This window comes from Galleria mellonella, unplaced genomic scaffold (genome assembly GCF_026898425.1).
Source record: "Galleria mellonella isolate WM207_F2 unplaced genomic scaffold, CSIRO_AGI_GalMel_v1 utg40, whole genome shotgun sequence".
In the NCBI taxonomy this organism is placed as follows: Eukaryota; Metazoa; Arthropoda; class Insecta; order Lepidoptera; family Pyralidae; genus Galleria; species Galleria mellonella.
The window spans coordinates 6,712,563-6,726,997 of NW_026442094.1; the positions used below are offsets into that span (position 1 = coordinate 6,712,563).

Genomic DNA, 14,435 nt, shown 5'->3' on the forward strand with positions numbered 1-14,435 from the left:
CGATTAGACATGGCTAATATGGATACCGATCCGATATCTATATATTGGGTTCCTCCAAACATTAAAGGTCATCACCCATTTCGACATCGCCCATATCGGTCGGATATCTATTTTCGAATTTCGAAAGTCTGTTATCCAATATTAGTTTTTGGATAACAGACTTTTAACATAACATAACCTGAGGGAGACTTTGTACAAAAGTCGATTGCTTGGATACCTCAGTCCCATTCGTGTTTTTACCGTGAAGCAGTTGTGTTTGCATGGCTGTGTTTCAGTTTGAAGGGTGGGATATGGCGTGAATTTACAGGGTACAGAGGAATAACACCTGAGTCCTCAGGAATGGCAACGCATAGGGGGTATCATGGGCGAAATAGTATACTTTGTTATGTCCATGGTACTGCTCATGTCTATAGGCGACGGTTACCACTTTCCATCAGGTGAGCCATCAGCTTGTTTGCCATTCTAAGTTGTATAAAAAAAATATTCGTTATTGAACCAATATATGAATATTATAAGGATAAATATTGCTGTATATTCCCTATCCCCTCCTATAGATAGATAATAGAAACTGACAAATAATTACAAAACAGTATGACTCACAGTAGTTACTATTCAACAGTATAAGAGTAGTTATAATACAATCTAATTAATTCATGGTTCCGCAGCAAAGAGGAGGGTTCCCTGCGCATGATGAATGCAGAGAAGTTGCTCAAAACGCTGCCAGTGCTGCAGGCGCAGTTGGACGGCCTGCTGGAGTTCGACTGCACAGCCAATGATCTCACCAACGGAGTCATCAGCATGTGCTTCATGTTGCTCTTTAGAGATCTGATCAGGTGAGAATTCGGTATATGGTATTAGTATGAAGTAGTAAAGACCGGTGATGGAACTCTAGGTTCAGTAGGTAGAGGATTTTGTGTTAAATTCATCCACACCAATATATAGATGTGGAGATTATATATAGATAGATAGATTTAATTTTCGAAAGATATTCAAATCTATAGTTACTTCTACATTTTCGCCTCCTTATTTATACAACATTTTGAATTAAAAATTAAACTTTTTGTCTAAAAGGATATATTTTCAGAATGATCTCATAGAAGTTTTTACAAAAGCAATTCAGTAATTTAGTTTTTTAAATCAAAATAACATTTACGATTTATGGCAGTTTAATTGTAGAGATATATTCATAAGATTTATGAGACATATTGGCTAGTGAAAATTTAAAGAAGTGATTTTATTTTTATATTCAACGTTATTTTAAAATATCCCATGCATGTGGGATGCATGGTCTAGGGATAAGTAATAACTACCGGTGCCAACCCGCCTGTTAAGCGTGGCAACTACTGGTAAAACCCCCCTTATGGAGGAAACCTATGTTCAGTTTTGGACAGTTAACGCCTGATATGATGATGAGGTATGGTTCTAGAAGAATCAACAATCATCTTGGTGTACGATGCGTCCACATACTTAAAAAAAAAAAAAACAAATTAATATAAATACATTTATGCCTATTTCTAGATTGTTCGCATGCTACAACGACGGCATCATAAACTTATTGGAGAAATATTTCGATATGAACAAGAAGAATGCCCGTGAGGCTCTCGACCTCTATAAGAAGTTCCTCATCAGGATGGATAGGGTCGGAGAGTTCTTGAAGGCGAGTATTGGACTTTACTGCAAAAATATATTCACGACTGTAATCCGCAATGAGGTAGTCCCCATTTGACGAGTGTCGTCGTAGTGGTTAACGTAACATTAAATTCCCTGTGTTTTATTTTTATTTAAAAAAAATTGATGTCGTTTTTGTTGAGTTTTGAAATGAATGTGTTGCTGTAGAGTGATATTGCCATGTGGTCCCTGAATCCTGACTTCCTTACTAATATTATAACGGCTTAATCAATCACTATGAAATATGGTGTACAAACACATACTATATGGGATGGGAAGGATATATATAGGCTACTTTTTATCCCTGTCCAGAAACATATCCGGTCTAGCGGATAGATGATGTCGCGGGTAAAAGCTAGTATAAAAGAAATATTTAGGAATAAATAAGGTTTATCTAATTTCAATAAATAAACTAGTGCTGCTACTATCAAATAAGAGTACAAATAATTATCTTTTAAAATGTACGTCTCAAATTCACAGGTAGCAGAGAACGTGGGTATAGACAAAGGTGATATTCCTGACCTCACCAAAGCCCCAAGCAGTCTGCTGGACGCTTTAGAGGGTCACCTCGCCAGTCTTGAAGGCAAGAAGGGCTCGGCCGCCAACACGCCCACTCAGACAGCCAGGTTTATATATTTTATTTTTTCTAAAACTGTATTGCACGATATTGTAAGGATGGTAGTTGGAGAGACGAATAAATGCTCCAAGATTCGGATATTCGGAATGATACAGGCATTGCGTGTCTATTTTATACATAATTATAAAGTTTAGTATTACATACACTACAATATACATATATCCGTCACGCCTGTCTCTCATTGGTGTAGGCAGAAACAATGGAATGTCTGGTTCAGTTTGATTCCAACAGATCTCTTTCGCTTCTTTCACTTTCATCATTCATACACGCTTGCCGGTTATGGCTACTTTTAATCTGGTCCTTCTTCAGTAAGTCGCCTATTTAATATAGAAGTGAAATTACAGGATATGGGGGCGTAAAATTTCACTCCTCAAGAATGGCGATGAGTGATACATTGTATTTTGAGGCTTTATGGTGCTATTCTTGCTCTATAAGCGACGGTTTTTTTAATGGGTTAAGATAGAATGGTAACCCCGTCTGCGCTATTGGGTTTTAGTAATGCGGACTACCAATTGCTAGCAGTGTACCCTGTCAGGTTAACCTCCGAGTGGTCCTCACTGGAAATCATCGTGCTGAATTCCAGGTGTATTCATCACGATCGACTAAGTTACCTGCCTTTTCATTCTCACTTATTATCCCTCACTGGTGCCTCGCCAGTGTACACTGTTAGTGCAAGGGAGGTTACCATTCCATTAACATATATTAAAAAAAAACTATTTTACAGATTAAATTTAGCTCCCCTGCAAACTGGTATATTTGTTTGGTCTGAGTGTCTCTGGGTATTTGATGTTTGTTTAAAAAAATATATGTACCCATCGTCTAGTGTTCATAGTAAAAACATTACTTGGTTTGAAACCGACATCCACAGTGCTCAGAAGAACGTAGCGAGCGTGATGGGTGCATTGTCCTCAACATCATCATCGTTCGGCAACGCGGCCGCCTCCACGCGTCTCGACAACCAGCCCAACGGTGCTTCACCGCTGTTCATCGACGACACCCTCAAACAGCAGGCCCTGGCGGAAGAGGAAGCCGCCATGAACCAGTATAAGGTAAGTGTCACTAAATCATTAATTAAAAAATACAATAGTTGTACCATATAATGAAGAGCCTAGTGTGAGTTATACGAAGATTTATATTGCAACCGTATTCACGTTTATGTCGTTAAATTTATGTAAAGATCTGTTTCTGAAACCAACTACTGTTACTACGATTGCGTCCACCATGTACCCTTTTGTATAAGCATTCCGTCACCCGTATCCAATAGCGAGGACGGGATGCCTTAAATATTGCACCGCAAACCATAAAAAAAAACTACTGTTACTACGCAATTAACAGTTATTAACTAAAATACAGTAACAGTTGTCAAGCAGAAATAAGTGTGCCCTAGTGTGAGTTGTACGAAAATTTACTTTACATCTGTGTTCACGTCTACGACATTAAATTTATATAAAAAAGTAACTACTAGAAATGCTTTTTAATACAAATTTTCGATGTTATATAATTAAAAATACAGTAACATTTGACAAGCAGGAATAGATATAGTATATATATAACAGAGCTCCTAGTGTGAGTTGTACGAATATTTACGTTACATGTGTATACACGTTTACGACATTAAATTTATATAGAAATCTGTTTTCAAAATCAACTACTAAGAGACGCTCTTAATTTTTTAATATTTTTAACGTTAATAATTAAAAATATAGTGGCGTCAAAAATAAGTGTACCATATAACAGAGACCATAGTGTGAGTTGTACGAAGATTTATTATTACGCTCACCGCTTATGTTAATAGATTTGTATAGAAGTCGTAGTATCACAAACTATCCACAAGAGGCGCTGCTAAATTTCGGATACAAATTTCCCATTTAGATGTTAACATTACAACCTACTTGTAATGTAAATGTATATTTAATTCACACTAGGTACATAGTATTCTATACTTAATTTTTTTGTAACATTACAAATAAGTAATTGTAAGTGTAATATAAAATATTATTATGCACATAGTATTACGACATGCAATTTACAGGTTCATTTGTTACAAGGAGAAGGGTGGACCGGCGAAGAAGATTTGTCTGTTATCATTGTAAGATACTGTAATTGGGGTAGCTTTGTGTATGTGCGTTGATCGTTGACCAAACATTCGTCAACCTATGTCGTATCGTTTTAAAATAATTATTTATTTGTATGGTATATTTGGATAACATATTTACATGTTAATATTATAAATAAGAGACTTTATTTATTATCTGTTAAGATACTAATTCGATAATTAATTATAACCTTAATGTTATCTATTAAGGTAATAATTAAGAAATCTTCGACAGACTATGTCTTAAATCATAAGGATGTTTTTTTTAATGGATGATAATGGAATAGTAACCCCGCCTGCTCTATCGCGATGCGCTGGTGAGACACCAGCGAGTGATGGTAGGCGAAGAAGGTACAGGTCAAAAGTATCGAGACAAATCACGCAATTAATTCAATATCAATGTCAACAATCAAGATAAATTCCCAGGGAAACCGCATGGTGGTCAATCTGGTAGGAAATATTACTGGCAATATGGCTCTTAGATCTCCATTACTAACAATCCATTTTCCCTCCATAAGTATGGTTTAAGACATCATCTATCATATTTTTAAATAACAATACGTTGACGTATGTTAGGCCAACATAACTGGGGAGATGTTATTGGTGCTTACCGGGAAAACCAGAAAATTCGTTGTGTTATTTTTCATGCTATATGTGTTTGGGAGTTCACTGTACACTTATGTATATTCGTTAATTAAAAACATAAAAAAATGTAGTCAAAATAACATTATAAAAGTACTTTTTAACCTTAGATTATGTAGATAGAGAGAGCATCGAGTGTCAAAAACAGCTCAAATTTTAATCGTTAATAATTATACAACGCGATTTTTTAATTGAATTAAAACATTACAACCCTATATATATATATATATATATATATATATATATATATATATATATATATATATATATATATATATATATATAATAATTCAAATAGCGGCCGCATTTAATGGTTTAAAAACAAAACATATTTTATGTCTTATGTTCAGATATAAATCAAAATAATCGCTAAAAATAAGCATTGTTACAAATTATTATTCAGTTATTCTTTCAAATATACTCTTAAAAATTTTAATTTTACCTTACAATATAATTTCTCTTATTTACTAAGCAATAAATGCACATTAGGGTATCACACACACATGTATAAAAAAGTTGACCTATTTTTGACGAAGTATTTGTATGGAGACACTCTATCTATATAATCTCACTCTCTTATTTATAAAAAAACTATAACGTCTTACAAACCCATTATTTTGTCACTTTCTTTCAAATTTAAAATTTTAAACTAATGAAAGGGACAACATACTTCAATAGCTAATGTAAGTTTATTAGAGGTTTGACATCTTTATGAACAAGGGAGTAAGGTTTTAACATACTTATATATTGGGATTACTAACTTCTTACATTAGTGTTGTGTTATTGAAAGACAAAACGAATGTTAAAAACTTGTTGGGCACTTTGAGAGTGAATTTATCTAATTATAAAAGTATTTGTTATTTTTACAGCACTATTAGGGTTATTACAATAGTTTTGAGTTATTATAAGAATGAATTCACTACACTGAATTGGTTTTGTATTATTGTAAGGGTGTTTGTTACTTTTACAATAGTGTTGCCACTTTTACAATAGTGTTGTCCACTTTTACAATAGTGTTGCCCACTTTTACATTATTTTTGTGCTGTTCTAAAAATATTTATTATTTTTACAATGTGTTACTTTTTAATTCAAATAAACTATTTATATATCTATTTGGTTTGGGTTAAGATCGTATTTGATTTGTAAAATTTAATTTTACGTTTTCCATTATTGTTCACTGTTATAATTGTCATTGATTTGGTAAACATACCTCATGTTTAGATGGTTAACGCTCGATACTGTGTTACTAGTATTTAATAGTGTTAAAAATTTGTCTACATCTCCATACGTTATTATTGACTATTTATTTATATAATTTTAATACAAGTGTAAATGGCAGGCTTTACACCTTATAGAATATATAATTGACGGTACAACGTGATGAGCAAGTAAATAAAAAAACAGTATTAAACTATAACAGTAATTTAAAAAATAATGTACATACCATATATTAGTTATAATACCTAAATATTATAGATTTAATGAATTAATTTCTAATCATAATTTTACTTTAAAAATACTGATTTTTTTATTTCAATTTAACTAGATTTTGATTACTATTTCCGCACGGTATTTATTTTATAATATTAAGTTATTTATTTAAAATTAATTATTACCAGCGTCATATTCATCACGCTTATATCGGTGAAGGTACTAAATGTAGCACTGGCAGTTATATAAAAATGGCTCTTATCGATTACAGAATAAGGTGCAGTCGCCAACAAGCGCAGCAGCGAACAATCCATTCCTGTCCACCGCTCCGGCGACCAATCAGAACCAGTCTATTGTGGACCTGTTCGGTCCAACGCCATCAGACACTACAAGCCAGACTAGCAAGGCCTCCGATGATCTCCTCTCACTCGGGAACCCCTTCGCTGATATGTTTGGTGGTGAGTTCTAATGTATTGGAAAAGTATATGTATATATTGAAGGTTTTTGTCTTGTTCATAAAGACTAAAATGCATACAAACTTTATTTAGCTATTAATATATGTTATTAGGAATTTACTGTAAAAAGATCAATATTTACAATGGATTTATATATGGTTTTTACAGCAACATTGATATAAAAATGAGTTTTGCGTTTAATTGTAAATCTTTGTGTACATGGGAATGTTATTGCATTGTTTAAACATTATTTTTAGTTTTAAATTAATTAAGAGAACGAATTCTTCTCTTACATCTGTAGTTACTCTTTAATATGTTATCAGGTTAATTTGTATGATTTTAGATTAAAATTAACATTAAAGTTTAATTTACAATTACAATTTCTAAAAAAAAGCCATTGTACTATACTGTGTGAGTTTCTATGAAACTGAATTTACAATAAAATTGTGTTATAAACCAACATCTATCAGGTTGTTAGAAACTAAATATATTTCTTAGGTTAATAGCTAAAATTACTAATAGCTCCAGAAAAAAATATTGGAATATACAAAAATAAAACAACTGACTGTCTATTTAACTTTATATTATAGAGCTTCGCAATTTAATACATTTGTAAAATATTGTAACATAAAAATTAACATACATAAAAATACTTCAATCTGACATCTGATGACTCACACTTATTCTTTTTCAATTTATATTAAGACTCAAATATTATACACAAATAAAAATATTAGAAACCATAGATATAAATAAGTAGTCCCTTCACACTGTATTATAAAAGCACATCCCGAGCTTATGGGGATGGTGATGCACATAAAACACCATTCACTTATGCATAAAATCCAACATTTCTTAGTACGATACTAAATATCCATGCAGTACATAACATTACAAAAATTATAACAATCTTAATACTAGGTATTAAAAACACCCTAATTTCCGGGTACTGCATCGTTATTTAAGTATGGCAACACTTTTTAGCCGCCCCACAACCAGCGCCGCCCGCGCAACCACCAATGTGGCAACAGCAGAGCAACGGTTTCGGTGCAACGTTCCCGCCGCAACCCGCGAACAACACATTTGTGTCCGAGGCTAACTTCTCTAATGTTTTCAGTAACACTGACACTACAGGTGAGGCGCTTGTCCTTGTAGATACACGCGTGGGGTTGCCATATGATAACATTAATTACCTCATTTTGCATAAGAAAAAAATTTATCCACTTCTGCTATGAGAAATACAACCAGCAGTAGAGACAGTGTTGAGATAGTATAATAATAATTATTTTTTTATGCAACACTGTTTTAATATATTTATATATAATTTTACAAATTTTAATGAATATATATTTATATATTAAGTTTTTGAAAATGTGAAGAATTTTTTTCTTCAAAATAATCAAATCAACGACATCCAATATCCAATTAAAAAATAATAATTTAAGCATAATTTAGAATCTTAAATTTTTTATACTTCTTTCCCAATTTGGCAAGCAGTTTAATAAAAAAAAGTATCATATTGCAACTCTTCCCTTTTTCTATTAATAATTCTATTTCTATTCTGGTGTTGGTAATTACATAATATTTTTATTTAATACATAGCAACTATAATAATATATCATTTTCTCACGCAAGCTGCGCCGGCTAACCCGTTCATGGGTATGGGAGATCCTGCCCCACCTATATCCGCATCCCCAGCCCGTCCCCCTCCTCCAGCTCATCCCCCACAACCCAAATCCGCGTTCGATGACCTCGAAGACGTAATGCGTATGTCTCTCGGTGGGTCCCCTGCTAAACAATCCAACCAGCCAATCACGCAACAACCTCAGCCAATGGCGTCGCAGCCGTTCAGTGACGTCATGTCGATGCCGATGGCCCAGCCTATGATGTTCGGCTCTCCGGCCCGACAACCAATGATGCCAATGACAGCCATGGGTTCGAAATTTGAATTTAGATGGAACGTTCGTTTTAGTTTTTTTTTTCAAGCCAGTCGCCAGTAACCCTTTTGCTTTGCAGGTATCTTAATCTAGCCCCGCACTGTTTTAGCGCTGCGTTATTAATTTATAATCTGTGTAAATAAAGCTGTTTAGTTGTGATGTATATTTTATGTTGTGTTTTAATTGCATCTATATATTTTATATAATAATTTACAGCACCTTAATTTTGTTATCGCCTATAAATATTTATTCTCCCCTATTTTGTTTGCACATTTTTAAATTCCAAAATGTTGATGTTTTTTAGCTATAATATTTTATTCATGCAAACATTTGTACAAAAGTAGTCATTGAATTGTAAAAATATTTAAAATTTTGTTCCTCGATATAACCAGCTTCAGTCTTGACATAATATTAATTATATTCCCCTGTTTGACCCCATTTCTATTATTAAACAATCATTAAACTTTAGTAAAGTCATCTGACATACAATTATATTTAATTTCACTCTATCATTATGAAGTCTATAAAAAAACTGTCATCAATAATTCATATTTTAAAAGAAAAGAACCTATAATTTAATTGCAGATTGTTTTAAAAGATTTTCAACCTTACTGTCATAAACATAAAGATAATATCTGCAGGCCAGCAACCTCAGCAACAGCCCGGCAAAGTCCTCACCGGCGATCTGGACTCATCTCTCGCACAGTTGGCCAATAACCTGTCCATAAACAAGAGCGCCACAGCACAGAAGTAAGTATTAAAAAAATAATGCTTGGAATTATGGTCTGGGGCATAGTTATAGTGCGACCCTGTTTTATAATTAGTTTTTGATACTTTAAAGTACCGACTGCATTGAAATAAGTCACCAAAGGCATTTTATAACATTTTTCAAAAAGATTCAACAATATAATAAAAATACAAGAAAATAATTTTATAACAATATAGGAGGTACTTAATATGAAATTCTGAAAAGTCGATCTAAGTAATTCAGCAATTATATTGACTGATAAATTTTTAGAAGGAACTACAGATAATTTAAAATTAATCAGTTGACACTAGATCAATTTTCCAGAAGAGTATTATTTTACAGTAGTTATTTTTTTAAATATAGCTTGGTTACATTTTTATAGAATGACGTCATTTCAGTTACTGAATTCGTTAAATTTTCAAGTGTTATTTCGTAGAAAATTTCAGTTTCTAGTGAGAAATATAAATACGATACTTTTATGTAATTAATTATAACTTATATTAATTAATGAATTAGTAATTAATTATTAATTAATTTTATTTTATAATAATAATTTTATTTTTCTCATTAGTAACAATTGTGTGATATTTACCTTATCGAGTGTACGTGAAGTTATTAGAATGCTAATTTTTATACATAATAACAGGTGTACACGGTCGATATCTCATTTGTGTTATACTTTTTCTTAATTTTGAAAGATTTTTCTTTCTTAGACACTTGACATCGAATATATATAAATGTTATCTCGGTTTGTTTACATCTGCTATTTAAATTGCGAGTTCTTACTACTGCCAATCGAAACGACTTTGCCTTCATTTGATTAAAAAAAAAAGATGGTGCAAGTAATAATAATGAGCAATTAATATAAACAGTGGTCAGTGAAAGCATCTGCAACATTTAAATTTGGAATCAGAAAATTAAACACAGTCTTTACACAGATTCGATATAGATTTTTCATCTGTCCTTAGATGTACTGTTTTACCAGTTTTTTTTTTTTTTATTACCCTAAATATAATTTCATACATTTTTCTAATACTTTATAGATAGATAGATAGTCTTTATTACAACTAATAATATTTAAGAAAAGAAAAACAAAAAAGAAAAAAACAATTCATTTTGCTGGTAATAAGAGCCGCCTCAACTGTTGCTATATATGTACACCCCTCGCAAGATGGATTTATCTATGGGTTTTTTTTTTAATGGATGATAATGGAAAGGTAACCCCACCCGCACTATCGGTATACACCGGTGAAGTACCAGTGAAGGATGATAGGTGAGAATGAAGTACGGCAGTAAGCCCATCATGACGAATTCAACAAGAATTGTTCACGATGGTTTCCAGGAGGAACCACGTGGAGGTCGACCTAATAGGGTATATGCCTAGCAATGGGGCTGTCAAACTCCATTGCTAACAATCCCTTTCCCCCCTATCTATGGGTGTTGGACTCAAATACAATAAATAGTTGGTGATCCACACATCTCATGTACATTATAAATCACAAATGTTCATAAACACGCTATCTGAACAAAGCTTTGCACAAAAACAATCTCTTGCAGGATGCTTTCACTTCACACACTTGCAAATTGCTGGGTTCGTACGGTGTTTAAATTAATAACCTAATTATTCGACTACAATGGCCATATAATGGCAATAAAGAAAATAATAGCTATATAACAGTTACATAAATGCAAATGTAGTAAATAGAGAGCAAAACGTACCGTACGAGCCCAGCATGCTCGCCCGCATGACTGACCGGTGCCATGTCGCATAGACCGATGCAGTGGAACTCGCCGAAGAACGCGTCCAAGCCCGGCGCCACGTGGACACCGCAGCCAATGCAGGCCACCACCGGAGTTGGATACAGGCCTATGGTAAGGAGCCCGCGTTTTCTGGCCGGCTAGTATAAATGGTTCGCACAGTATACAATTTGGTGTACGTTTATAATAACAAATACCCACACGATCACACCGATCGATTGGTCCTCCAACTAGATACAGTGTTATAATGAATCAGCCAACAACATTTGGGGGCGTGACCTAGAACATTAATACTATTTATACAATTAATATTATTAATTATACAATTAATATTATTGATTAAACAATTAGTATTGTTAATTAAACAATTATCATTATTAATTAAACAATTATCATTATTAATTAAACAATTATCATTATTAATTAAACAATTATCATTATTAATTAAACAATTATCATTATTTATTAAACAATTAATATTATTAATTAAACATTTATCATTATTAATTAAACAGTGATCATTAATAATTAATAATTATTTTTAATTAAACATTTTTTTACATAAAGACTTTAATCTTAACAAATTAATATAGAACGAGAAATCAAAAGAATAATGTCTCAAATGGGCCTTATAATACCAAAAAAAGTCGATCACCGAAAGCAAAATTGGTTAAAAAAATATTGACTTTATTGATATAAAGATGTTGTAATTGTACAGCAATAAAATGCGTATACTCTATATAATTATAGAGATCTTAACATTTTGAAATGAAGGCCTTGTTCAGAAAATATAAAAGTCATACCATTTTGGAATAAAGGCTTTGTTCACGAAACAGTACCAATCGCCGGCCAGAAACTGAAGTTTTATTTCATAGTTTATATCGTACCATCAAGAGTGTAACTTAAACGGACAAATAATGAATACAAACTTTCAGTATAGAGAAAAACAAACAAATTCTATTAAAACCATAAACTATAAAGTATTAGCTCACTATTGTATGTAAAATGATGTAGTTAAAACAATTTAATTCGTTAATTACTCCATTTATACATATTTTATCGAGCATTACTGTGGTTAGGTATTACTGCCGAGCACTAAATATTTCTATAAATAAAATGGAGCGCACATGATCAACGCATTTATAGACACACCATAATCATGACAGACAGATGACAAATAAGTAGAATATATGAAACCGTTATGAGAAGACATTCAAAATTTAAAAAATCTTTTTATATGAAAGGATATATTTTTAGATATATTCGATTGAAATGTTATCAAAATCGGTACGGTAGTTGAATTTTTAATATAACTGGTTTGCCACGATTGTTGAAGTCTGCTTTCTGTTGTGAAGCACAATTTTAAATTATTTCTGTTTTCCAACCATATTTTGACATACAGGAATTGAAATCTGGGAAATCAGTAATTTACTAACATGACTCATTAAAATGATCATCCATTAAACCGACCAACTCAACAGTAAATACAGTCAAAAATACAAATTATTCAAATATTATTCGATATTAGACTCCGTTTTCTGTAATTTTTGAATCAATTTGTACTAGGCGAAATGTGAGCAAACCCAATGCTTCGTCCTCCAGAAAGTCATTATACAATTTTGATGGTACCACTTTCTAGTTAGTCTAGCTATTAGTGAATATAATTTACAAACTATACAAAGAACATTGAAATAGCAAATTTGAGGATCAAAACTTACCATACAACTTTTGCTTTAATTGTTGCATTATGATTTTCTAGACGTATGTTGCGCTATGAACTCTATGCTACAAACTTAAAGCTCAGTATTCTACGCTATTTTTTTCTTTGTGCATTTTTTTTTTCTTTTTCCCCCGTAGCATGCCTGCATTATTTTTTTCAGGGCCCCGGCATGACTCTCCCATCAATGCCTCACACCTTGCCCCATACATACCACCCCCCGCATTATATTATGGTAAGTTTGCTATATATTTTTTTTGTTATTTTTTTCTTTTCGCTTCGTATTAGATTAGCGGACATCTGTTTTCTTTCGCTTATAGTCAGTCATATTTTGACTAGTACGTGGCGAATTAGTATAACATATGAGCACCTATTTTATAAGGTTGAATTTTAGTTAGAAACGTATCCTTATGGACTGTTTATTATCACATTGATTTTTAAAACAATAACCAAAATTGTATAAACATCATTTATATAAAGAAAAGCTCTTTCAAGAATATATTTGATTGTATTATCCTGTCTGTGCCTCAAACAATTTCAAATCACCTTAGAATCATTAAAAAAAAAAAAAAAAAAAAAAAACAGATGTTGCTTTAATCGTCACATAAATACATAAGCATATTAGGGAAAACTCATCCAGTTATGCTACAGCTTTTCAAGGTATGGTATATACAATTTAATAAAAAAGGCAAATAAGTTCATAACTTACATACATCATTTCTTAGTTGTCGACAAGAAACTAAAGTACTGTGAGTATTCTGTTCTTGCTAGTATCTTAGTAACCATTAATATGGATCAAAAAACAGAAGTCAGATACTGTGTTTCTGAATACTACTGAATCGAAATAAAGTTATAACAAATAAGTATGATAATATTTTATTTATAATATAATGTATACAATATTACTTTTTGTAATTATTTTGGGGTCATTACATGTAATAGTTAGAAATTAATCACGGGGTTAATACATACAACCTGTATATTAAATACAGGCTGTAAAATGGTCCCGATGTCCTGACTATTCACAACATAAATAAATTAGTCCCGGGGTCATTATGCACAACTTGTATAAGTTAGTCCTGGGGTCATTATGTACAACTTGTATAAATTAGTCTGGGGTCACTATATACAACTTGTATAAATTAGTCTGGGGTCACTATATACAACTTGTATAAATTAGTCTGGGGTCACTACGCACAATATGAATAAATTAGTCCCAGTGTCACTATGCACAATTTGAATAAATTAGTCCCGGGGTCACTATACACAATTTGTATAAATTAGTCCCGGAGTCAGTATGCACAACTTATGTAAATTATTCCCGGAACTTGATGTTTATACGAATCA

The 14,435-nt window shown here is 32.3% G+C and overlaps 1 protein-coding gene across 1 annotated transcript in view; it reads left to right on the plus strand.

The window, feature by feature from the left end:
- LOC113520431 (phosphatidylinositol-binding clathrin assembly protein LAP) overlaps nucleotides 1-14,435 on the plus strand; it is a 53,855-nt gene that overhangs the window by 34,810 nt on the left and 4,610 nt on the right. The window contains exons 6-16 of the mRNA XM_031914683.2: nucleotides 666-833; nucleotides 1,519-1,657; nucleotides 2,149-2,294; nucleotides 3,174-3,354; nucleotides 4,338-4,394; nucleotides 6,745-6,931; nucleotides 7,913-8,062; nucleotides 8,564-8,863; nucleotides 9,507-9,615; nucleotides 11,386-11,485; nucleotides 13,252-13,323. Of these exons, the coding sequence (XP_031770543.2) occupies nucleotides 666-833; nucleotides 1,519-1,657; nucleotides 2,149-2,294; nucleotides 3,174-3,354; nucleotides 4,338-4,394; nucleotides 6,745-6,931; nucleotides 7,913-8,062; nucleotides 8,564-8,863; nucleotides 9,507-9,615; nucleotides 11,386-11,485; nucleotides 13,252-13,323 (1,609 nt within the window). The remainder of the gene's footprint in view (nucleotides 1-665; nucleotides 834-1,518; nucleotides 1,658-2,148; nucleotides 2,295-3,173; nucleotides 3,355-4,337; nucleotides 4,395-6,744; nucleotides 6,932-7,912; nucleotides 8,063-8,563; nucleotides 8,864-9,506; nucleotides 9,616-11,385; nucleotides 11,486-13,251; nucleotides 13,324-14,435) is intronic.